The sequence below is a fragment of the Anopheles moucheti genome, chromosome 3, assembly GCF_943734755.1.
Source record: "Anopheles moucheti chromosome 3, idAnoMoucSN_F20_07, whole genome shotgun sequence".
In the NCBI taxonomy this organism is placed as follows: Eukaryota; Metazoa; Arthropoda; class Insecta; order Diptera; family Culicidae; genus Anopheles; species Anopheles moucheti.
Genome location: NC_069141.1, coordinates 88,966,010 through 88,991,405, shown reverse-complemented (window position 1 = coordinate 88,991,405; position 25,396 = coordinate 88,966,010). Strand labels below are relative to the sequence as shown.

At 44.2% G+C, this 25,396-nt stretch overlaps 3 protein-coding genes across 4 annotated transcripts in view; 1 reads left to right on the top strand and 2 right to left on the bottom strand.

Annotated features, from left to right (window-relative positions):
• Window positions 1–717: 717 nt before the first annotated feature.
• LOC128303178 (E3 ubiquitin-protein ligase Bre1) lies at window positions 718–7,274 on the top strand. 2 transcript variants are annotated; one of them, XM_053040045.1, is made up of 6 exons: window positions 718–814; window positions 1,139–1,612; window positions 1,700–3,666; window positions 3,795–3,986; window positions 4,251–4,837; window positions 5,858–7,274. In XM_053040045.1, exons 2-5 carry the CDS (start codon window positions 1,228–1,230, stop codon window positions 4,821–4,823), a joined length of 3,117 nt encoding a protein of 1,038 aa, XP_052896005.1. In that variant the 5' UTR covers window positions 718–814; window positions 1,139–1,227; the 3' UTR covers window positions 4,824–4,837; window positions 5,858–7,274. The 2 variants fall into 2 exon arrangements, with proteins under 2 accessions (XP_052896005.1, XP_052896004.1); XM_053040044.1 differs by having other exon boundaries at window positions 4,251–7,274.
• A 121-nt stretch (window positions 7,275–7,395) lies between these two features.
• On the bottom strand, window positions 7,396–8,772 carry LOC128304908 (tektin-1). Its single transcript, XM_053042151.1, has 3 exons — window positions 8,627–8,772; window positions 8,038–8,553; window positions 7,396–7,975 (listed from the first exon to the last, which is right to left on the bottom strand). Exons 1-3 carry the CDS (start codon window positions 8,770–8,772, stop codon window positions 7,396–7,398), a joined length of 1,242 nt encoding a protein of 413 aa, XP_052898111.1.
• Window positions 8,773–10,478: 1,706 nt separating this feature from the next.
• The window catches only part of LOC128300240 (ribosomal protein S6 kinase beta-2), a 33,397-nt gene continuing 18,479 nt past the window's right edge, over window positions 10,479–25,396 (bottom strand). The window contains exons 3-12 of the mRNA XM_053036239.1: window positions 15,874–15,914; window positions 15,664–15,790; window positions 15,459–15,590; window positions 15,236–15,369; window positions 14,956–15,147; window positions 14,776–14,866; window positions 14,452–14,700; window positions 14,271–14,378; window positions 13,647–14,128; window positions 10,479–13,573 (exon numbers count right to left, since the gene is read on the bottom strand). Coding sequence (XP_052892199.1) covers window position 13,573; window positions 13,647–14,128; window positions 14,271–14,378; window positions 14,452–14,700; window positions 14,776–14,866; window positions 14,956–15,147; window positions 15,236–15,369; window positions 15,459–15,590; window positions 15,664–15,790; window positions 15,874–15,914 — 1,557 coding nt within the window. The 3' untranslated portion in view covers window positions 10,479–13,572. The remainder of the gene's footprint in view (window positions 13,574–13,646; window positions 14,129–14,270; window positions 14,379–14,451; window positions 14,701–14,775; window positions 14,867–14,955; window positions 15,148–15,235; window positions 15,370–15,458; window positions 15,591–15,663; window positions 15,791–15,873; window positions 15,915–25,396) is intronic.

The window sequence follows — 25,396 nt, the reverse complement described above, 5'->3', positions numbered from 1 at the left end:
AATACCCGGGTATCCGGTTGCCTACTTGAAGGTTAAACATGATTAATATTAATCTCAATCTCGGATTAATCTTTGATTAACCGTAGAGTTATCAACCAAATTTACACACGTAAATGGGCAACCGGCATACCCGAGTATTCCATACGTTTTGAAGTATTCAATTATCGGTTTTAGTAGCTAAACAATCTATAGCATTCCATCTATTTATATTCTTGCAATTCTTTGTAAATTAGGATGTTAAATGAATATAGAACTATAATGCAAAATTAAATACATCAATTATATCACACATATTGTAATATAAAAAAGAAACAAGAAATAACATTCGAAACAAGTAATCATTCGTAATTAATGAAAAAATAGAATGTAAATATAAAAATTTTATTCAAATCTCCTCGCAATAACATATTGCTTGGTGCTAACATATTGCTCTTATTCATTGTTTTCCTTGTTTATACTGCGATGCATTCTGATCACCATTTAATTTAATTGAAAATGAATTTCAGCATTTATCGCAAATGTGATAGTTTTTTCACCGGTTCGAAAATGGACGAAACATTTCAAACTTTCGTTGATTTGCTCCGAAACAATTTGACATCCAAATGTGGCTGGTTACTGTCAAGACGGGCGCTTGGATGTGTTGGTAAGAAAATGTACCATGAACCAACCTGCTTTGATTAGACTTTGATTATTGCTATTATTATTCAATCGGGACTGGCTGGCTTGGCTTTGTTGATGTGAACCGTTTTCCATTTTTCTTCACTTAATTGTTGAAAGAAAGAGTAATACGTGCGCAATTTATGCTTCCGCGAAGGTAAGTGTGCAATTCATTCTCCACATGAGCTTCATTTCCAGCCTCGTTAACTCATAGGGTCGCGTAGAAAAAACACATCTTAACCCCAAGCGCGACAGGATGGTGTTGGATGGGTTTTTCTGGTCATCATTAAAGAAAATAGCACATTTTTGCAAAGAAAAGTTTACATTTCGCACAAAACATCTAGATTAAGCGATTAAATGCAGGCTTCTGTCGAATTTTAATTAAACAATCGTTTGTTTTCTCCTCTTGCTTTTCTTTCCGCACCCATTTGACCGGATGGGTTGTGGATGACTTGCCGACTCAATTTCGCACCCTTGACAGGTCGTACGGTTCGGTTCTCTAGGTTTACAAGTTCCCGGTGCTGCTGGAACCGTAGGAGAATCCCATCCACCGTCCCAGCATAGGCAACGATGTCGAAGCGATCGGCAGAGGAAACGGCCGGTGGTGGCAGCGGTACGGTGGGTGGTGCTGCAGGTACAGGTGGCGCTGGTGGCCTGCAGCCACCGATCAAGAAGGTACACTTCGAACCACACCTTATCGGACCGATTTCCACGCTGGAAGAGTTAGACATCAAGGTGCTGAAGTTCCAAAACAAAAAGCTGGCCCAGCGGATCGAACAGCGGATACGATGCGAATCGGAACTACGGTCACGTATCGAGCAGCTGGAAAAGCGTCAAACGCAGGACGACGCCGTACTAAACGTGGTGAATCGCTACTGGAATCAGCTGAATGAAGACATTCGCGTTCTTCTACAACGTTTCGACGCGGAAACGGCGGACGAATCGGAAAACAAAAGTACGAGCTTTCGCAAGCGTCTGTTCCACCGGGCCAAATGTGACACTAATGCGTATTTCCTTTTTCTGGTTGTATTTTCCCCCCCAGATGAGAACGAGGTGACGACCTCTTTTCTCATGCAGCTATCGACCTGGGATAAGGAGGAGCTCGATGACAAGCTGGCGAACCGAGTGCAGGTTTCGAAGCGTGCCGTGGCCAAAATCGTGCAGGTATTCGACCGGTTAATGCAGCGTAACGAGAAGCTGATGCTAGCGATGAAAGGTGAATCGGAGGACGGCAAATCGCCGGCCATGGCACCGCCCGATCTGGACGAATCCCTTCGCCAAACGTACATTGACGTGATGGCGGAGAATCGTAACCTGCAGACACAGAACACGCTGCTGCACGAAAAGTTTCACACAATATCGCTGAAAATGAGCGAGTATCAGGATATGCTAAACGGCAAAGAAACAGAGGCGGCAGAACTACGCAACCAGATCGACGATCTACAGTACGAGCTGGAGAAGGTGAGGTGTCGTAACGATAAGCTGGAGAACCATCTTGCCGAGGCGATCGAGAAGTTGAAAGCGTATCATCAACTGCACGGAGGTGATCCGCTAAGTGGTGGCGCAGGTAGCGGTGATTCCGGGCGGCAATCTTCCTCGGCTGGCGGTGGTTCGAGAGGGTCCGGCTCGATGACGAGTGTGGCTGCCCAGCACCTGGAAGATCTGCAAAAAGAGCTAGAGGAATACAAGGAACTATCGAACAACCGGTTGCAGGAACTGGACAAACTGCATTTGCAGCACCGCGAAGCGCTAAAAGAGGTGGAGAAGTTAAAAATGGATATCCGACAGCTGCCGGAATCGGTAATTGTCGAGACGACCGAGTACAAGTGTTTGCAGTCACAGTTCTCGGTGCTGTATAACGAATCGATGCAGATCAAAACGCTGCTAGACGAAAGCCGGAATCAACTGCAATCGAGTAAGAATCAGCACCTACGCCAGATCGAGATGATGGAAAGTGAGGAACTGATAGCGCAGAAGCGGGTCCGCAGTGACATGATCCAGATGGAGGACGTCATGTCGCAGATCCGGAAAGAGTACGAGATGCTGCGGATCGAATTCGAACAAAACATGGCGGCGAACGAACAGACGGCCCCGATAAATCACGAGATGCGCCATCTCATCCTGTCGCTGCAAAATCACAACGGCCAGCTGAAAGGTGAGGTGCAGCGCTACAAGAAAAAGTACAAAGACGTGTCCGCGGACAACGGGAAACTGCGGAAAGAACTGGAGGAACAGACGACTAAGGTGACCATGATACAGGAAGCCCATCAACAGCTGGCGGATTCGATCAAGATGGAAAACTGTCTCTCGATGCGAGATGCCGGTGGTGGCGGTGCCGCCGTTAAGGAGGAATCCGGCGGATTACTGCTCGAACGCGATGGTCAGTGCGCGATCAAGGAGGAGGATCCGAATGGATCGATCAATTCGTGTGGCACCGGTGGACTGGGTGGAACTAGTGGCAGTGGCGGCTCGCTGACGAGGTCCGATTCCGGCGAGGAGGGTGAAATGGATGCGAACGGTATCAAGCGGGAGGAGATTATGGGACCGGACGGGATGATGGTGGTAAAGAAGGAAGGATCGATCGGAGCGGCAGGCGGTGGCAGTCTCGGGATGGACGGGAAAGCAAACGGGCCCGCCGATCATCATCGGGGCGTGAAGTGTGCCGAGTCCGATCTGGTGCGCGACCTGCGCAATCAGCTGAAGAAAGCTTTAAACGATCAGAAAGAGATGAAGCTACTGCTGGATATGTACAAGGGTGTGCCGAAGGAGCAGCGGGACAAGGTACAGCTGATGGCATCGGAGAAGAAAAAGTGCGCCGAAATTGAGGACCTCAAGTGTCAGATGAAGAAGCTGCAGGAGAGCAAACGAGAAGACCGGAAGAAGCTGGCGGATGAGGAAGCGTTGCGGAAGATCAAGCAACTGGAGGAGCAGAAGTACGAGCTGCAGAAGCAGGTTCAGAACCAGAAGCAACCTCCGGACAGCAGCTGGACCACCGGCTATCGACCATTTGTAGGGATCCTCTATTTACTGTTTACGATACCCTATTTTTAGAACTCACCTTGTTTAGTGGTCAACGTCTTTGTGGTCAGAACACTAACGTCTTTCTTTTCTTGTCGTTATGCCGATTAACTTTGCAGGAAGAAGAGGCCCTCCTGAACGAAATGGAAGTGACCGGGCAGGCGTTCGAAGATATGCAAGAGCAAAACTCAAGACTGATACAACAGTTGCGCGAAAAGGATGATGCAAACTTTAAGCTGATGTCCGATCGAATTAAAGCCAATCAGATGCACAAGCTGCTCAGGGAGGAAAAGCAACTGCTTGAAGATCAGGTATGTCACCACCAACCCAGAGGATGCTAGGATACGTTTGAAAACTTTTATTCTTTAGTTCGATTTCTAAGATATCGCATGTATTGAAGATGACGATCATAGCAGGTGTGTTTTATTGTCTAGATTTGGGTTTCAGGTGTCGGGTATTTGATCGTACAGACGTACAGATTTTATATTCTCTTATTTATTGATTTGTTTATTCGGGAGAGACGGCCTGGCCGTATTGCTTACACTCACTTATTAATATTCATATTCCCCCAACAGGTATCAACACGAGATAGTCAAATCGAAGCGATGCACGTCGTATTACGAAAGCTCGAGGAAAAAGAACGCATACTGCAGAACACGGTCACAACGATCGAGAAGGAGCTGGTCGCACGCCAGCAAGCTATGGAGATGCACAAGCGGAAAGCTATCGAATCGGCCCAGTCGGCGGCTGACCTGAAGCTACATCTGGAGAAATATCACGCCCAGATGAAGGAGGCGCAGCAAGTAGTGGCGGAAAAGACGAGTTCGCTAGAGGCGGAAGCGTACAAAACGAAGCGGCTGCAAGAGGAGCTAGCCCAGTTCAAACGCAAGGCGGAGCGCATGAAGAAGATCGAAATGTCCGGCACGACGATCGACGAGGTGATGCTGGAGGAAATCCGCGAGTACAAGGAAACGCTCACCTGCCCATCCTGCAAGGTGAAACGAAAGGATGCGGTCTTGTCCAAATGTTTCCACGTGTTTTGCTACGACTGTCTGCGCACGAGGTACGAGACGCGCCAGCGCAAATGCCCGAAATGCAACTGTGCATTTGGTGCGAACGATTACCACCGGCTGTATCTGTCAACGTAAGGCTGTTCCCGCAGGTGTGTCCCTCTGTGAATGTGTGAGTGTGTGTATGCGAGCGCGTTTGTTTCCGTATGTCCGTGTGTGTGCGTGATTCTAAGGGAATCTGGTCTCCTATCCTACCCTCCAACTTCTGGTGTCTGTTTCCGGTATTTCCCTAGCACTAAGGGAATTCTTCCTCTTGCTCGAAGGAAGTGTATGCGCGGTACTTTCGGACTAGAAACAATATCCGCCTATTGTAAAGTATGTACAGTCTGAATCTGTTCCCGGGAAGAGTGTCCTTTCACTGAAGAAAGGAGCCACGTAAAAGCCAAGTTTATAAAGTCCCAAATCTAGGAAACCTTTGGAAGCGGTCGAACCTCTCCGACACTGTTATTTGCTACTAGCCGTGTATAATGGCCTCATGTTTTAACTACCCCCTATATCAGTCGAATCTATTTCAGCAGCAGAAGAAACCAAGCATTGCTAGAAATACACGGTCTAGCAAAGATATTGAGATAGGGGGTAAACCAATTCCAAGACTCTAGTGCTGAAACCCACGATCGTTAGCGATCTGTGCGTGATCAACAAGCAACAATTTACGCTAAAAACCATTACATTATTAGGGAAAGGATTTTCTGATAAGTTTTGCTAGTCTATTCATAGGCCGCTTCTCGATAGACGGGCTGCACTGCCTCCCGTGATCTAGATAGAATTCATGCTGCATTGTATTTTTTATATTTTTATCTACTTTAGATCCCCAAAACTCCTTCCTACATATTTTTTTATATTGTTGTAACGCCTTTTATACCTTCCGTTGAAGACAAAACATATTTGGAACAAAACCCTCCATCTCATGGTCATTGTGCAAATGGTTCTTACACCACTGTTGAATATGTCCTGCCACTCGGGATCTGTTGTATTTCTTCCCCAAAATCCTCCCTCCCTTCGTTATCCTGTTCCGTGTGTACGATCTGTACGGATTCAACCTGAATTGAACACCCTAGACTTATTTCTTGGACAAGTAGAAATGGATACTAAGAAATAGCTCTCTACCTCAGCCTCAACCGGAGTGTGTACGGAAGCCATATTGGAGAGTACTGTCTGTGAGTGCGTTGGCCGGACGTGTGACGCATAGGAAGCAGTCTGTTGCAACTACTAGCCGTTAAAAAAAAAAGTAAGCTCGAAAACAGGTGCAATTGTGCAAGAATAGGTTATGCGAATCGAAAAACTAGACGATAAGAACTTTTCATAAAATATCCTTCCTACGTCTTCTAGCGTGTAAAAGTACAATAGAGATTAGTGTTAGGGAAGTATTACACCGGACAAGTAGAAAAAACAAATACAATCAACTGTCAGCAGCGTTGTTTTAAGGACCGAGCATAAAGAAAACTCAAACGTACTGTGTATAGGACAATTTTAGAGTAACTCTTCTAATCTCCTACCCCATCCTTGGTTCGGATTTCATGAGGAACCATTACAGATTTTAGAATGTTCCGGTCTAATTCCAGATGGAAGGATTGCATATCTCGATATTTCTTTTCCAAGTCGTTTATATAGCCTGAAGGATTCAAACCTACATTGGTGGTGGAACCTTATACAGAACAAGGATGTAGGTCCAAAGCGGATAGCATTGTTAAAACTTTCCAATAAACTAGTAAAGAAGCAAATTTGTCACACGGCTTAGCGCTACAAATAGCTATTCACTAAAGTAGCGCTTTAGTACTAATGCTACTGACGTGAAGGACAAAATCGGCTTATTTACAGCATATTTGTGAGCTTTAACAAGGCTGTGGAAGAGCAGGGCGATATCATTGTCCAAACAACAGCAAATCCATTGTAGCAATGGGAGAATGAGAATTGGTAACGCGTTGCTATGCGGTAGACAGTCTTCACTATGCTAGTCACAACCGACCGATGCAGTCACAGCCAGGTTCGAAATTCCGTATCACACGCAGTCAGTTCAACTGCTGCAAATCATCTCAAGAGACGGAGTAAGAGAGAGAGCGAACGTGGAAGCGCATAAGGAATGATGTTAAGCAAAACAAAATAAAATCTAAATTAAACTAAATTAATGTGGACAACCGTAAAAAAACAAAACACAAAAAACTACAACAAAACATAGTAAACAGCAGCAGTAGCAGCAGTAGACGCTACTTGATATCGTTGACGACCCGTATCGTTAGTTATTGCTGAGCTGGACAACCCCAGAACCCCCCAGAACAGTAACAACAACCACTAGCAAACTTCAAAATAAAACTTCACCATCACACTCCAACACACCTAACTGCATGCATGTTAAACGAAACGTAAAGGAAGAAAAAGGTGAAAAAGATAAACAAAAAAAAGGGAAAAGATAGTGATACTATTATCTAAATGAGTGAAGAAACAAAACAGCATACAAGACAAGCAAAGAACAAGAAAAAAAACCAACGCGGCAAACACGAGAAACCAACAAATAATAAAAGCAAATCATTATTATCTAGCGTTAACCTTGCAGCGATTTCGAAACGTAGGTGCTTTTATTTACTAATGTTGGTCAAAAGTAGTAGTAGTAGAAGTAATTTCCTGTCACACTTAGGGTGACTTTTTCGCGTCCTTAAAACGATTGAAATTTGAAGCTTTCCCTCATAGTGATGCAGTCAACCTCGTCGATGCGTAGTGATTCGGTTTTGAGATTAATTTCTTCCTCCTGCATAACCTGCGTGTTAAGCAGATAGCGCAGGGTCGCTTTCGACTTGACCAAACTGCCATCGAGCTTCGCGATCGTCTCACGCAGTGCGGCCAATTCGGTCTTCAACCCTTCGTACACATTGTCCCGGCAGAGTTCGATACCGGGTCGTGTCGATCGGTTGGCCAGTCGCGTTTGAGCAAGCGCCACATAACCTTCCTTTTCGGCTATTTCACGCTCCAGCCGTGTGACAGTGCGTGTCAGCTCGTTCACCTGCCGTACCGTTTCCTTGTGGACGTTCTCGAGCTTAATCTTGGTGTAGCGCATCTCGGCCACTCGCTCCCCGAAGGCGGCATTCGTACGCTCGACCTGTGTTCGGATATCTTCCGCCACTTGACGGAGCAGCTGATCGACGTACGAACGCAACGGTTGGGCGGAATTGATTTCCTTCGCCGTAGCCTCAATATTTCTATTCGTTACCATGATCCATTCCTCATCGGTTGAGTTGCTAAAAGATATCAAAGATATTGAAGCCATCGTACCAATCGAACTACTCGGTGGGTAACTTACTAAGGATCCAATGTTACTCTCCCGGCATAAATCTTCAGCTCCATCTGATTTGGCCGTAGCTCAAGATTCTTCGCATCGATCTTGATCGACCGATCCTTGTCCGCGAGGTCCCGATCGAGCAGATAGATGGTCGCCCGCAGTCGACGGATCTGCTCCACGCACTGCTCCAACACCTTCTCCAGCAGCGCTATACCGCCCTCCGTCACGTCCAGCTCCTTACGCAGTTCCCGATCAACGCCATCGTTTACCAGGTCGGCTCCTTGTCTTTTCTCCCGCAGCACAATACACTTCTGACACAGAGGCACGGCAATCTCCCGCAGCGTGTTGATCGCATCGATCGTACGGCGCTTGTACACCTTCAGCGCTTCCTCCTCGATGTGGGCATCCTTTTTCTGCTGCTGCAACTCATCCCGCCGGAACTGAATGTCCTCGATGCGTTCCTTCAACCGGAAGTCCACCTCGCTTTTGCTCTCTTCCGTCGTGTGCTTGGTCTCATCGATTATACGATCACTTTCACTGGAAAGAACGTCAAAATACTCTCGGGAAGATTACCAAACAGGACCTTTTGTAAGGTTTTTAGTTCCTCCACCTGATTACACGATCCGCCAATGCTTGCTGTTCCAACGAGAACACATTCTGTCGACGGTTGTTCGCATCCCAATCGCGGGTTGTGTATTTGGGCTGCTCCGGCGGTAGAAGGACCAGATTTTGCTGACGTAGATACCTTTCGGACATTTTCGGTTAACGCTCGACACAGGGCACTACACGATTTTTTGGAAAGAAAAGCGATTCTACGTTGAAGATTACAGCACGCTAGGAAAAGACGCCTACTGGGAAACAAATAACGAGCGCAGAAAGTGTTATTGGTTGCTATGTTTTTGTTTACTAGCAGCGGATGGGAAGGATTTTCCGGAAAAGCGTAGCGATATGGAAAGAAATGGAACACTGCGTGCGCATCAATTACTGGTGTTTGAATGGAAATTGCCTCGGAAAATTTGAATGACCATCCACCGCCAGGACTTCGATACTTGGTCATCGCTACTGCATTAATTGAAATCCTCCCCCCTGCGTTTGTCACAAAATTTGCTAGCACTGGCTCGTTTAACCGTAGAGTAAATAGACTTTCTTGTACAATTGTGTTTTTAATTTTATGTAATGTATTTATTTATAATTTATTTATTTTTTTATACTTTTTGTTGCACACCTGCAGCGTGGAATAAATTTGCCTATCCCTATTGCATTGCATACCATCAAACCCGCGAGAGCGATCGCTAGGGTAAGGAAGATGGATGAAACGGCATCCTTCATCTCGCTCAAACTTTCCATGCAATGGAATTTCGCTGCTACGCAATTCTATACAAAACCAACCGTTTTCAGATTTCCGACACCAAGAGAGCATGTTTTTCAAGAGGTGACACCTGAAGGCGTGGAATAAATTAGCCCATCCCTATGCCCAAAATTGCCCAAACTCGTGAGAGCGATCGCTAGAGTAAACTAGGCGTGGAATAAATTTCCCCATCCTTTACACTGGCGATCGCTCTCACGGGTTTGATAGTATTGCCTAGCTTCGTCCATCGCTCTCGCAATGCAATCGACAGTGAGAATGCGTGAAAAGAGATGCAAAATGCTTTCTCCTCATGTCACATACATTAACAATCTCTCAGCTGCTAGCCACAGCTGATAGCAGAGCGAGAGTGTTAGGCGATGATAAACGATCGTCCATCGTGATAACACGAGAGAAAGAGAGCCATTACGAGATACCAGATAAACATTAGTTAGCGTTACCTCCCGCATTGGATGCTCTCTTGGTGTCAGAAACCAAAACTTGGGCCGTTTTTAAGAACGGAGAATCCGTTCTTCATTCGGTGACGCAAAATCGTTCTCAAATGTTAACTACACGTCGTACCATACTTACCATATTAACATATCTTTTGTTGTGTGCTTTTTCTTTCCATTATTTCGCCAAGCAAGCTAATAATTCAACGGATAATATTTCTTTCATTCTGTTTATTTCCCTTTTTCAGTGTTGTCACACTATTTTTTCTATTGTTACATATGAGTACGCTCTTTGTATCATCATCTTCCTATTTTCCCATACTGTTCGTTCGCAATTGTAGTAGTTCCCGTTTCAAACGATTTGTCTTGCATTTTGCTAGCTTGAACTAAACTTCTTGTTTATTTCGCTAAACACTACCCATTTCCATTCCCTTACGTATGCTAACCACCTCAACTGTTTGTTGTTCATTGTATAAAAGAAAATGGGTAGGTGGTTTGTAGAAAACGAAAATGCGAGTTTAACATCTCCACTTTCTTAAGCCATTCAAAAACAAACTTATGATTGTGTAGTTGCGTGCAAGCGGCGCTCAAAACGGAAGCAATGTCACAAAACACTGTAATAAGTTTCTCATCTCATGTTCATTAATGGTTCAGATATTCAGATATTGATAATGGTTAATTTATTAAGTGCAAACAAAGGCAGTTACCACCAGAACGGAATGAAGATCGGAAGCAACACGTGGCAAGGTTGATCATGAAACCGCGCGCGCACCGCGAATTGAGTTCCAACGTTCTCTGTTTGCTTGCCTTGCTTTACCTACTTGCTTGGAACTTTAATTAAGGCAGAATTATGTTAAATTGTGTGTAGTTGCTGTCACAAATTGCGAACATGCGTAATTGCTTTGATTTGCTACGTACAATGTAATGTACTATTAGTGCACATGAGTGGTTTAGTTTGCTGAGGTGTTTACAGTGTTATAGCGTTTGTATAACTTTATCTTGCAGTATCTAAAAAATCATACCTACCGAGGGAAGAGAGGGAAATAAACAAAAGGAACACACGCGTCAAATTGAGCTAGCACATAAAAGCTACAAATGAAACAATAATCCCGTTCCGATTCCGACATAGTTTCTTTAGCAATAGTTACACATTAAACTTCGTTACGATACAACACCTTAATGGTAAATGAAAGAAACGTTCAGAGCATCCTAATTCGAAAGGAAAACTGGTACTAATGAAGTGTTACATCCGTGCAACGACAGCCGGAAAAGTCGTTAATTGTGAAGCCGGAAGATACATTTAGCTAAAATACAGGATCAACGTAGAACAGCGCGCGTTCCTTCTCCTTGTTCTGTTCTGCTGTACATTCTTTTGGTAGTTGACAAAGGCGTCTTCCGTCCTTTCTCTGCCGTTTTGTTTGCACTGATTTCTCTTTACTCTCGGCCCATCATTACACTTCACCACACACCCGCGGGAGGCCAGCGGTTTCGATAAAAATCAGTCATATTGGTTTCCATCTCTGTTACACTATTGTTTTATTTTACTTCCACGTAACATATGTGTATGTGCTCTGGCTGCAGCACATTTCACAAGTAAAGAAACTTAATTTGCTAGTAGTTTTACCACGTTGGATGCAGTTTGAATAATGGAGAGTTACTCTGAGTTGCATATCCGTAGAACTGCTCCGGATCGGTACGTCTCGCCGAATCCATCTCTTGCCATTCTCGCTACCAGGTTTAGTTTACTACTCGATTTGCTACACTTTATTCACATATACCTTCTTCTTTGTTTTGCTAAATTCAGACTATTGCAAATGGTAGTTTTCGTTTACGTTTTGGATTTTTGGTTTGTTTTGTTTCGTTTGCTTGCTTTTTGTTTTTGGGTGTGTTGGTGTGTGTTTTTCTTTTCGCATTTACTTCACCTGTTACTTGACTAATTTGCTGTCAAAAACCTTTTCATGCGGGAGGCATTCCCTGTTTCCCTTCCGTGGGGCAGTGTACGAGTTTTCTTTTTGCTTGAATCATTTCCCAACAGAGGAAAAGTTGGATACACAGGAAGGAACATAGTGTTATTTTTGCATTTTTCGCTTGTTAAATTTAATAGATTGAATGCATTAAAGTCGAAGCCCATTACTTCGCGAAATGTTTGATTGGTATCAGTTGTAAAATAAAAACAAAAAAGGAGGAAGAAACAATTTTACAATCTAATCATTTTACGAACGATTTTAAAGTAATTAATTTCCACTTGATGTCTTCATTTGTTATACGCACGCGGTTTGCATTTCGTTTGTCTTCCATTTTCTTTTATGTTCAGGTCTTGTTTGTAAATAATCTAGGAGGGTTTCTTTTTTCGAACAGTTCACACACATAATCTGTTTCATCTTTACGGTTTCGTTCACTGTCGGCGCTTCTTTCTTAATTTGTTGAAAATGCAACATCCTTTTCGCTTCTTCTACTTCTCTAAACCTTCCGCTTGACCTTCGTTTCCTTCCCTGGCGTACTACTATGCGCTGCTGTAGTTATTAATATTTGCGAGTGTAAAAAATCCTGCACCAGGTAATTTAAAGAGCTTAGCGACAAAACCAATAATCCGCGGACGAACTGGAGATTTTGAGCGGTCGTCGCTACAGCACGCACACAAACAGACACGCCACACGATATAATACAATTTATAAACAATTTTTAATCAATTTCCTGCCTTACAAAAAATCTCAAAATATGCCACTACACCTTCGGTATGCGTGCCTCCTACCTCCGCGCAGAGGATGGCCCGTGTCGTATTGCAATGAAATCGATAATTTTCCACTAAAGCTGCTATATATCATTTTGTCAAGCAAGGATTCTAAGTAATTTCTATCAGTAATATCTTGCGAACCGTGTTCGAAAAGCATAACGTTGAAAAACCAAAAGAAAAAAACTGAATAATAAAGGTTTCAATATCAAAATATCAAAAATATTTCTAAATATATCCCGAAAAATGATTGTTAACAGAATAGAAACTACTATTTCTCTATCACGCGCGCGCACAATCTAGCACTTAGACAGACGGTAGAAGTTATAAAGTATCGCATTCTCTGCTTTCGGTCACGGTCACAATTCTTCACGTGTAAAACGTCGTATTTGCACCATTTGCTAGGTATTGGATTCATAACTCTACTGGGTACACCCTTTCCTTTACAGCCAATGCAAGTTTGCAGAATGCTGCCTAGCCTAAACGGGCACTTGGCTTCCACCTTTCTTTTATATGGGGAGTCGCTGGATTAGAATCTTGTGTTCGCGAGTCGAACATTGTAAAAATGAGTAGCAAAACATAAAAGTGCGTAAAACATTGCCCTGACGTAGCGTGCATTTTGGTAACGCTTAGGCAACATCAGCACACTAATCAATCGTTCATGGTAAATACCGGAATTTCATTACACAGGTGGAAAACAAAATTTACCTAGCCTGCCTGCGAAGGAAATGAAATATGTGAGAGGAAAATTCGTTATTCTAGTTATTCTTGGTGATTTGTTGCCCTTGCTTCCTCCTCCCAATTTCTCGCACTGTATTTTACTAACTTACACTTCTCATTCGTTTCTAGAATAAGTTGCTTTTCCTATTGTTTACGCTAGACTACGGGGTTAGTATTAGTTTGGAGATGAGCGTTTATGCTGCTTTCTGTACAGCTCCTCCAACCATCATTAATGGTGTCACACGCTGGACCGCACACACTTTTTAGGTGACAAATTTTCTATAACTGCTATAATCTTCCAACGTTGGCCTAAAGCGAAAGGAAAGGAAAAGACAAACACATTCAACAAGTGCTCTCGCAACTCTCCACGGCGACTACTCACTAAGAGATGGACATTTCCGGATACACATCCATCATTTCGTCCTGTGGCGAGGGTCTCGGTGCAAACGGTTGCAGATGTGGTGGCGTTCGTCGGGAAATGGATGCCGCGTTGAACGGTCTGCTGCCGGGCGGACCGGCACTGACACCGGCCTGGCTCGGTTGCGTCTGATTGTGAGGTTGAGTCGGTTGGCCGACTGATTGTTGCTGCTGGTTCGGTGGTACCATCTGTCCGCCCACCCGTTGCTGTTGATGCACGTGCGGATGATGGTTGTGCAGGTTTTGATGCGGTGCCATCTTCCACGCACCACCATTTTCCATCATTCGACTGTTGCCTGCACCGTGCCCACCGACGGACGTGCCAGCGCCGCCGTGATGGTGATTGTGTGGATAGTGATAGTGGCGCGGCATTCGACGGGGCGATCGTGGCGTTGTGATTCGCGTCTGCATGTCCTCTAGCACGGAAGGTGCGACGTAAGTGAAACCCTAGAACGAAAATATTTGGCCATCATTATGATACTCTCTAGCGAATTGCATACATTCAGACGAAGCGCGAGATTCGCACGATTACGATTAAAACCTTATTTATAGCGAGAGCTGCTTGTGCTATGAAGATTTTTTTTCTCACCTGGAAGATTAGATTGACACTCTCACTCAGCGTTGTTTCATCGGGGGAATCTACAGGAATCTCTTTCGTGAACTTGGTATCGAACTGGGACACATCATCTTCACTGGCCTGTTGAAAATAAAAAGGAGCACCCATTAGCCACCTTTCCTTCAAACGCGACTTCAGACTCCCCTCTACCTACCAGCATGGGTTTGATTGGTGGATCGAGCCTTCTCTTCACAACGTCATCCCAGTTGACGTTCTTGAAGAACGGATGTGCCCTAACCGCCTGTCCATCGGTCGGTCCACTGCCGAGACGTTGTGAGACTTGACGTTTCATCAACCGGCGGATTAGGTCGCGCGAATCCGGCGTAAGATAACCCGGAATGTTGAGCTTGTCCTTCAGTATAGCATCGACTGTTTTCTTTCGATTGTCCGCACAAAATGGGGGCTGCAAATAAGCACATTCACAGACAGGTTCAGCACATTATCTTCTTGCTATAGATGGCGCTCGTTCCAAGCTTACCGTTCCCGTTAACATATCGTACATGAGGGCACCCAATGACCACCAATCGACCGCTTTACCGTGTCCGCTACGGGTTAATATTTCTGGTGCCCTGTAGAGAAAGTGTAAGCAAACCCATTAGCACTTCAAGCTATTCGAAGACATGCTCAACAGAATTGAGAATGAAAAAAATCCACTCACATGTACTCGATCGTACCGCAGAACGTGTGCGTTACAATGCCCTCCTGGATGTGCTCCTTGCAGAGACCGAAGTCGGTTAGCTTCACGTGTCCTTTCGCATCCAGTAGCACATTTTCCGGTTTCAGATCCCGATAGATAATGCCAAGATTGTGCAGGTGTTCCAGCGCCAGAATTATTTCACATAGGTAAAAGCTGTCAAATGGAACCGAACGGTACACAACAAGAGGGTTATTTGAACGTTGTATGGTATCTTGTCCCGAACGGGCGTTCAGATACGCACCATGCAGTATCCTCCAAGAATATACCCTCACGCTCTAAATGCATGAACAGCTCGCCGCCGCTCAAGTATTCTAGGATTAAATACAACTTGCCACCGGTCTGGAAGGCGTACACTAGCTCTACTATAAATGGATGCTAAAAATGATAAAGAGAAAATCTCCAATTAGACATCACACCTTCGTGCAAAACTGGGACGGGGGGCTTTCTTGCCGATCAACGCTTACCCGAACGGCTTCTAATATGTTTCGCTCGGCGCGTGTGTGGGCTGTGTCTTTTTGATTTCTAACTATCGAAGCTTTTTTTAACACCTTCATCGCGAAGTACGAATTCGCATCAGCACCAGTGGTTTTTCTGACCTAAAACGAGTGAAAAAGCGGAAACCCTTAGCATCAATCCATCCAACGGAGCATCGCGTAACCCGATACTTACTTGGAAGACTTTACCATATCCACCTTTTCCTAATACTTTCTTTAGCTCGAAATCCTGCGGTCCCAGCTTGATTCGTCCCGGATTCACAATATCTTCCGACAGTGGTATTGTTTCAGATCCTTCGGTACTGAATGGGGATGGCAGAATAAGAAAAGGTATCGTTAGCTTATTTTCTCCGAGCACTTTGTGTAATGTGTCTACCATACTTACTCTAGATTTGTGTTGATGTGAAGTTCGGGCTCGAGGTCGACCTGAGGCAAAAACGAGAGAAGATGAGATAGAAACGTCAATAAAGCACACCATTAGCTTGCTTCATTATGATGATTATTGTGATTGATTTTTCATCGTGCATTGGTGCACATCAGAGAAATTACAGGAAAGCCATACGAAGGAGGGTGAGTCATTATTATGAATCATTGTCAGTAAGTACTTTTATAAAATCATCCAACGGTGCAGCAACGTGTATATATTCTAACAACTATTATTTTAACCAGACAACGCATTTGAATCTCCAATACAAAACGAATTATGTCCCTTCCATGTTCATCCTTCAAATATCATCCTATAAGTAACAAAGAAATTCCGCATATGCTATAGATAGAACCCACGGCCGGTCCCGTCGATGCAGTATGTGTGCTAGGTAAGCGTATGCATCGTGAGGTTGCATTTTCCGTTGGCAGAGGGGAAAAACAATCCGGAAACTGTATGCCTCTGTCTCGGGGCCAGGACCAGATGCACTGCAGCAGTTGTGCACGTAAAAGTCATTGACCTTCGCAGACTCCAGACAACAAAACCGCTCATCTTCCTTCAGCGGCCGCCCTTATTTTTCGATATATCCGATTTTATTTCATTGTTGGCTTCTCCCTATGTGTCAAACACGCCCCTATATTCCATCAGTGGAACGAATTTTCCCGCTTGTTTTGAAGGACAATACCGATAAGAACTGTATCTCAATGATGCAGAAGAGTTCAAACATAAAACATAAATGTTCTATGCGAAACATATTTCGTTATTGTATTGTAAATTCTATATCAATCAAATTACGTCACGCAAAATGCACATTTTCATATATTTACAGGCTAATTTTGCCTGCTTTTGCTTTCTAAATAATTAATCATTTTCAACGGATCTGAACCAAACATAAACAGCGCCACACGGAACTCGTTTCGCCATAACACTTAGCGCATTACCCATGGAGAACGATTCTGCCGCTGTTACGCGATTATCAGCAGCAAGGTCAAGCCATACAGCAGAAAAGCTCATCCTTATCCCATCGCCCCAGCTCCATTTAGATGTTTCGAGCAAAAGTGTGCACTGCAGCAGTACATGACACTGACTGCTCTTTATCACCTATGAAGAAATATACCTCCTCATGGCCGCAAAGTGAAAACATAAACCTTTCCTGCCTGACACCGTCCTCCTCTTGCTCCCATTATTATCATCTGAATCTCGTGTGCGATTCACAACTTTTCAAGAATATATTAAGCAGCAGAATGTACAACCGCAAGATCATGATCCTATGTCCGGAATTGTCATTCGATTCGGAAGTGAGTCCAAAAACTCATATCGCGATCGGTTGGAGGCGGTGCGCGAATGGCAAAATCAAACAAACCAAAATTACCAACCAAACGCCAGCCCGAGATACAGTTATGCTGAATGATGATGTATTTTGGAACTCGATTTACCAAAAACAAAATACATTCATACAGCGTCCTACCTACACCAATTGACGTCTCCGCGGGACGTGAGGTGAGACGCAAAAAAAAGCATCACTGCCCAAATGTTTTGACCCTGAAATTATCTAATCACACTTCGTCCGTGGTTAAGTGTCCATCAAACTTTTGCAATCAGACGGTTCTCGCTCAGGGGGGGGGGCGCAGGGAGTTTTTATTTTGTCTAAGGAGAGTGTGGCACGAAACGTGGCACTCGACGACGGCAGGGCAGAGCAGAGGACTTCAATTAATTGAAGTGTCGTAACCACTTCAATTCAACACACACAAGCTGCCGTTGTTTGAACATTCTATTGATTTAGCCCGATCTCCCGATGCCATCATATGTTGAGTTTTATGAACATGTTTTTCTTCTAAATTGTAACATTTCCAGCAAATTTTCAAATACTATTCCGTCCCTAATTCCCTCGCGATTGTTCTATTATGAATGGTCCCTCGCTCCATAGGCTGAAACTGAGCGATGAGACTTCGGCACGTGTACGATCGACACACACACAGTGGTGTCAGCGTACGGTAGAAACACACACCCATGGCATCCCGGGCCCGGTACAACACCCAACGACGAGCCGTCTAGAGAAAAACCTTGTAAGGTTATTGACATTACTTCCGAAACCGGCGGGAAGCAACCCCTTTCTCGTTGCGCACCCTCCCCATTGGTTTATTCAGGAATTACAACGACGACTACCACAACACAAATCGCTTCTACGACGACCCAGGAGAACGACACCACCAACAGTGTGTCCAGCAGTGTGGTTGCTGCTACTACTACTAGTAGTAGTAATGGTACGAACGTGTGCCCTTAGTTAATGCCCTGCGAGACCTGGAGGAACGAAACAATGTTGGAATCCAAACACGATCGCACAAAAGGAAAAATTGCGTCCGTTATCTTTTTTCTCACGACAGCATAATTGAAGGCAAATCCATCAATTATTGACCGAATATTGATTTGTGGAAGACTGTCCTGAGTAACTCCCTATGTCTAAGAAACGAAATTAAACTCATTCTTAACTCGTCAGTCATCGAGTTGCTTCCACTACTGGGGAGCAATTAAAAATCTTGGAGCACAAAGATGATCGTGCCCAATAATGTCTTCTCACACCCTCTGTCCCTCGCGCGATCGCGATTTCAACTCGATCACTTCCGGGTGCTGTGCTAATGTGTTAACTCGGGCGAAAATTATCGCATCCGCACACACACTGAGAGCCGAAGTTTCCACCCAACCACCCAACGGGGGCAAGGACATCACTCCGCGGTGGAAGTCGACGGACCGAAAACTCGTCGTCTAATCGGGTCGATGTCTTAAGCTGTCTTATTTTCGTCACCTTCTACTTGCACGGAGACAATTTTAGAAATGTTTGCTCCGTTTGCTGCTTACAAGTATGTCTCCTCCAAATGTCCCCACCCGCGACACCCACATACCACCCCTCTTCTTTTTGTTGTGTCGTAAGGGTTGGGGTTGTTTTGTTGTGAGTGTGTGTATTTCTTATTTCTTTCGCTTCCTAAAGAGCAACGGACTTTTTTGGCGGATCGTATCTCATGTGGCTGCCGGCACCACAGAACAACACAGACACTCACTCGCCGAGGAATGAGTCTCAAATTGCTAACACAGAAGAAAAAAAAACCCACACACAGACAGACTGGGGGGGTTTTTTGGGGTGGGTTTTGGGGAGTGGCGATAAATTTTTGGCTGCGTCAAAATATTCCACTTGTGGTGCGCTACCTTGAACTCGCGCGCGAACAACTTGGACCTGGCCCGGTCTGCGTTTCGTTATCGTTCGATGAACGTCTTTTGCTTCGCCGTCTTCATCGCCGTCGCAGTTGGCTGACTTTCGGACCATCCGGAAGGGGACCTTTGTAAAGAAGAAGAGCGTGGTGGTGGTGAAGGAACAAAGAGAAAGAAAGAGAGAAAAAACACGTCGGGTGCAAACCAGAAGGAACCACCAAACAGCGCAAAAAAAAACCTTCCTTCTAATCGAATGACGGAGCAGAAGCATTTTGCTTGTGGCAAATTTCGTGCAACCCGCACACCCATCGGGGGAACCGGGCACCGCTCTCGAACGAACTTTGCTGAAGGGATTGATTGTGTATTTTTTGTCTGGCAGTGGCCGGGTGTGCCGTCTGTACCGGTAGTATTCAAGGGGGGGGATCCGAGTGAAGACAACGTTGGGAAAATCGGACACCAATAAATTTATTCGGTGAGGGCAGTTTTTGGTTTCGCCTGGCTGCATGCCGGAATAATATTCAATGTATTTTATTGGTTCTGTACCAACGGTGTTGGCCGGTAATAGTGATGTGTGTTTTAAAATAACCGGATGTGATTCATCGGGCTACACGATATGCCGGGCATAGATCCGGCTCTGAGTAATAATTAGTAGTAGCTCGTCTAAAATAAATAACACAAAATAATCATCTATGGTACTTCCATAAAGAAATATTGTAAAAAATACATTGTAACTACAGTATTCAGTTTAATCATTTAAGAGTCTCCCAATTGACTACTAAACGCCACTACCAGTGGACACACCTGATAACGAAGCAGATAAATGCATCGCTTCACAACATATCTAGTCCGAGTTCAATTCTTGTTTGGAACACATGCCCAAAGGATGTCCAAAACTCATAATTTGCTTGTACCAAAGGGGGGAGCCATTATTCCTCACTTCGTAGTCATAACACGTAGTAATGCGGAGACAACAAGCATCTCGAGTAACACTAACACTACTTAACACAAACCACCATCCTTATGAATTGTACTCTCGTTAAACGTAGTAGTAGTAGTAGTGGTAGTAGTAATATAGTAGCAGAAAACCACCCTTTAACACCACCCCACACAACAAAATTTCCTGCCCCCTTTACCATCCAACCAACCTACGCACATGCGCGAAGCTTTTCTCAACATTTAAAGCATTGTGAAAGGATCTTTCCGTGTTAGACGCGGATGATGTGGTGGCGGGGACGAGCGACTCACTAAGAAATGCAACAATATAACCTCCCCCATTTTTATGAACGAATTTTCCATCATAAAGTCAACCCATTCGGGGATCAGTTCCCCCCTAGTTGCATGACACGCCGGTGGTGGTGGCACAACTCTTTCTATTTTCTCTATTTTGTCACAACTCGCATACATAAAAATCGTCTTATCGTGCAATATACACGGGCAGAATACAGTTCCGCGACATGCGCTAATCATCACTGCATACAGCCGCGCGTTGGAACGTGCGTTTTTTCGTGGTTCCGCCGTGGCGCCTATCATCATTCCCACAATGTTGACACTGTGTGCCGGGCTCCGACTCGTTGCCGTAGATGTAGATTGTCCTTGTACGCTTCTGGGGAGTGTGGTGGGGGTACACGTGTACTAATATTTAGTTATATATCTGTTTTTTTTTTGTTCTCTTGTTTTTTTTGCTGAATAATAAATCAGACTCGTCGGTTTTAAGGCACGTAACAGAGTACAACAATAATTTGCGATATAGCGATTCAAAACGGAAATCAAAGCCTTTGTAGCAGAAGCCACAAAAGCCCTTAACTTCCTTTTGTTTTAACAAAATGCAATTACAAAACCAAAGCGTAAAACTAATCACTTTTCACAACGCTCCACCACCACCAGGATTCAAGTAGGTAAATAGTCATAAAGAATTATCGACCACCCGCGTGTCCGCTCGTTGTGCTTGAAAATAGATTGTATTGTACCGCGCCATAAAATATAAAACGCTATAGCGAAAACAGAAACGAACGTCGAAGACGAGGTCGATTACAACAGACCATAAAAATGGCTCATCCAGCCTTAACCGTATGGAGAGGATCGCGCACGATTCAGATACTAAGAGCAGGTGTTTGCTATAAAAAATGGGTGAAACATCCCCTTCAGTGTGATTTCCCATTTGATTGCGCAGTTCCATCAGTTTTTTTTTGGTTGATTTACAACACAAAACTTATAGTTAATCAATTGGAAACAATGGCCACACTCGCCTCTTGTTAGTCTTGAGTAGATATCGACTTTAATAATTTAAACAACCTATATTATATAGATAGATCGTATGAATTGCGACTTTCTACGTATGGCAAAATGTTGCAACTCGCTTCTATCGTTCAAGTGTCCCATTCATCATATTGTAATGGCGTAGTAATAAACCCGTACCGAGGAGGCCTACAGTTTGTAATTAAATTTGCAAACGATTTGTGAGCGCAGCCATCGCGCGTTCTCCTGGCTGTGTGGTGTTCCGAGTGCATTCGCCGCAATCAACCTGTTACGGGGCGTAAAGCGTACTACTCTACTTGCGTGGGCTTTTATATTTATGTTTATGATCACACGCGCATTAGTGTTTGAGGTGAGACTTGGCCCCCCCAAAGGTGGTGGAAAGAACAAAGAACAGGAGGTAGCTGTCGAACGATCGAACTCGTACAACGTTTGTTTGTTTATTTGTTTCCTCGCATATAGTACGTTTCCCTTCGCTGCTTCGCTTATCGCTCTGCGCCTCCGTAACTCATGCAACAATAATAACTCTCTTCGCTCTCTCCCTCTCTCCCTCTCTCTCACCGGCACCCAAATAACCCGATCGAACTGCACACGCCCGTCGTGCATGAAGTAGATGCGTGTGCAGCAAAACTTGCAATTGCAACCAACCCCACCACTCACACACATTAATGCTGTTGTTTTGGTTCGCGGCAATATTCACGCGTGTATCGCGCATCGCACTCTTCCATTCATTATACAGTGCGCGATACGCGCGTTATGATGCACACCGCCGAATGCACCATCATTGTAGTGCAGAGCTCGCGTAGTAGTAGAAGGCAAAAAGGTATCGCAAGAAGGCGGAAATTCCGCTACTGCATTGGGAAGGGGGGGGGGGGGGGGGGGGGGGGGTTGCAGCACGGCACGGGAGAAGGTCACGCGCAAAAGAGGCGATGACGCAAGCGAGATCCCATTCTCATCCCTTGCACACACTTCTGCGACGTAGTACGGGCGCTATCGATTTATGTGCGCCTATGCATCCATCTTTCTCTTGCATGCCACGGTGACCTCATTCTCGGTTCTCGTGTCTTTTCAATGGTTTTACACCCGATGATGACGACACCATACGAGCGTGCACGCTCCGTGAGAGAAAGTGAACAAAAACAAAACTGCTCCCACGCACAGAAACACATCGGAACGCGTTTATACACGCAGAAAGTTACACAAAACCACCATTATGTTTTGGGAAATGGGCAGCATATAATGGGCGGAAAACCCTTCCATGGTCGTGACAAACCAATATGCACACACACACACAGCGCCGAAAACCTGCAGCTGGCGCAGTCATGCAACGGTGCATCGAACACGCACCGATGAAATGCAGCCGCAATAGCAGCAGCAGCAGGCACGATGATTAATGAAAGGGATTTGGATTACGCCAACGCGCGACACATAAATTATGAAATCATACATAATGCACGATGGAAACAAATTGGATTAGTTTTTAGCAGCGGCGGATCAAACGGTAGGCGGAGTAGGCGGTCGCCTAAGGCCTCGCCGTGTTGGGGGCCCCAAAAAATTTGTGCCGATTGCACGATTTTTGAAAATTTTACAGCAGAGTTAATTTACAGCAAAAAAAATTAATTCAAAAGGTAACAAATTGATCAAACATATCTTCCTTGGTTATATAAAACATTTGTTTCTATGTGATAAATTAAATGCAGAGAAGAACATCGACTTTGTGACTTTAAACTATAAACGAAATTGCACCAGAACCAGGAACCCTAATTTTCCCGTTAATTGAGAAAAATTTCTTCGAAAACTACCAGTTTCCGAATGTATAGTACCAGGAGAGCATCCACGGAAGAGGTAGCACCAAGTACAGCAATTTTGCTCAAAAACCGCCGAAAGGTATGCAATGTTTAAACACTTTCCATACAAACCAGCTGTTTTCAGATTTCCGATACCAGGAGAGCATGTTTTTCAAGAGGTAACACCTGATACCAGCCGAGCAAGCACAAATCACACGCTTCCCGGTAGTTGCAATCCCAAGTTGTTGCATGTAAGATGTTGCATGCCAGATGTTGCGCAACATATGTTGCGCGACATATGTTGCATACCAGATGGTGTGCAACATATGTTGCGCAACATATGTTGCGCAACATATGTTGTGCAACATCCTGGTACTCGGCTGGTACCAGGTGTTACCTCTTGAAAAACATGCTCTCCTGGTATCGGCAATCTGAAAACAGCTGGTTTGTATGGAAAGTTAGTGTTTAAACATTGCATACCTTTAGGCGGGCAAAATTACCAGGAGCTACCTCTTCCGTGCATGCTCTCCTGGTGCTATAAATTCGGAAACTGGTAGTTTTCCAAGAAATTTTTAACGACCAACGGGAAAGTTAGTGTTTAAAAATTGCATACCTTTCGGCGGTTTTCGACCAAAATTGCTGTACTAGGTGCTACCTCTTCCGTGGATGCTTTCCTGGTATCGGCAATCTAAAAATAGCTAGTTTGTATGGAATTTCGTACCAGCCGACGGAAAGTTTGAGCGTGATGAAGGATGCTTTCCGGTTTATTGATATTACTTATTAGCGATCGCTCTCACGGGTTTGATAGCATGCAATGCAATAGTGATGGGAAAATTTATTCCACACTGCAGGTGTCACCTCTTGATAAACATGTTTTCCTGGTATCGCAAATCTGAAAACAATGGTCTTAAACATCAACATGAAAAGAAACAGGATTCTACGAAATTTTGCTGATTGTTACTGAAGAAGTAAACTGATTTGAATCTGTACTTTGGGCGAAAAATCGTAGAAGGCGTTGGAATAATCAGGAATCGTAAATGTACGTAAATCGTAGAAAATGTGCTCCAAGTAGTGGCGTTATGGTTCTCCTTAGCGCATACAAACGTTTATATATAGAGTAGCTTACTAGGCCCATTTACAGGGCTACGCAACAGAACTCTGAGATGTACGCAAGGGAGCTTTCTTTCTGAGACTTTGCTGGTGTTGTTAAATCATATTTGAAGTACACCTCCCTAACACCGATAATGCAGTAGCAAAATTATAGGCCCCCCTTTAAAAAATTCCGCCCTGGGCCTCCAAGGGGATTGATCCTCCACTGGTTTTTAGTAACGTTTTTTAGCTTTAAAAAAAGCTGTGAAAAATGTACAAATTTAATTGAGAAATTCTTTTTATTAATTGCATGGATTTAGGAAAAAATAAATTTAAAGCATGCTCAAGATTGCTTGGAAATGTTAAATCATCAAATCATAAAATCAAAATAGTTACTTTTAAGCCATTATTATATGCTATAACTGAACAGAGAAGTGTAAACATTTAAAAACTGCTAGTACTATTCTATTAATCTCGATCAAATTACTAGGAATGGACTAAATAGCATTTGTCCCAAATCATTTCCCAGCAGTAAGTCTTCATCTCTCTAAAATTGTTTTACAATTCCAAGAGATAACTTCAACATTAATAGCATTCTCCAATACTTCACTGATTGAAACGCTTATCTTCCTGAATAACACGATTACCATCCAACAAAGCTCGAAGTTGTGAGTCGCATGGACTTTCTCCAATGTTACCTTTTCCCAGCTTTCCTCTCACCCTTAAAGTGCACGCAAAAGCTTAAATGAAAAACCATTGCTGCACCATTGCAGCAGCCCACACACGTGCCAAACATGAATGACGCACTGGAAATGAGAAGTGAATGGTTGTGGACGGAGCGCTTGGTAGTGTCGCGCATTTGCGTCAGTAAATAAGCGTCCTTTTTTTCTCTCTCTTTCTCTGGTCTGTTCTAATTGTTTTACGGGGTAATTAAAAACGTGCAAAGCTGAGCTTACGATGCAAACTTTGCGTCACATTTCAATTTCACTCAGCATCATATAAACGTGCCGGATACTATCGATCGTACCAAATATTTACACTATTGCCACTTGCCGGTGCAATTTCATTGTAAAGCCGGAAATGCGTTATCGACGTCACTGTTCGAGTGCCATGCGCCGTTGTCTCGCGGAGTCGTAGTAGTACAATAAATT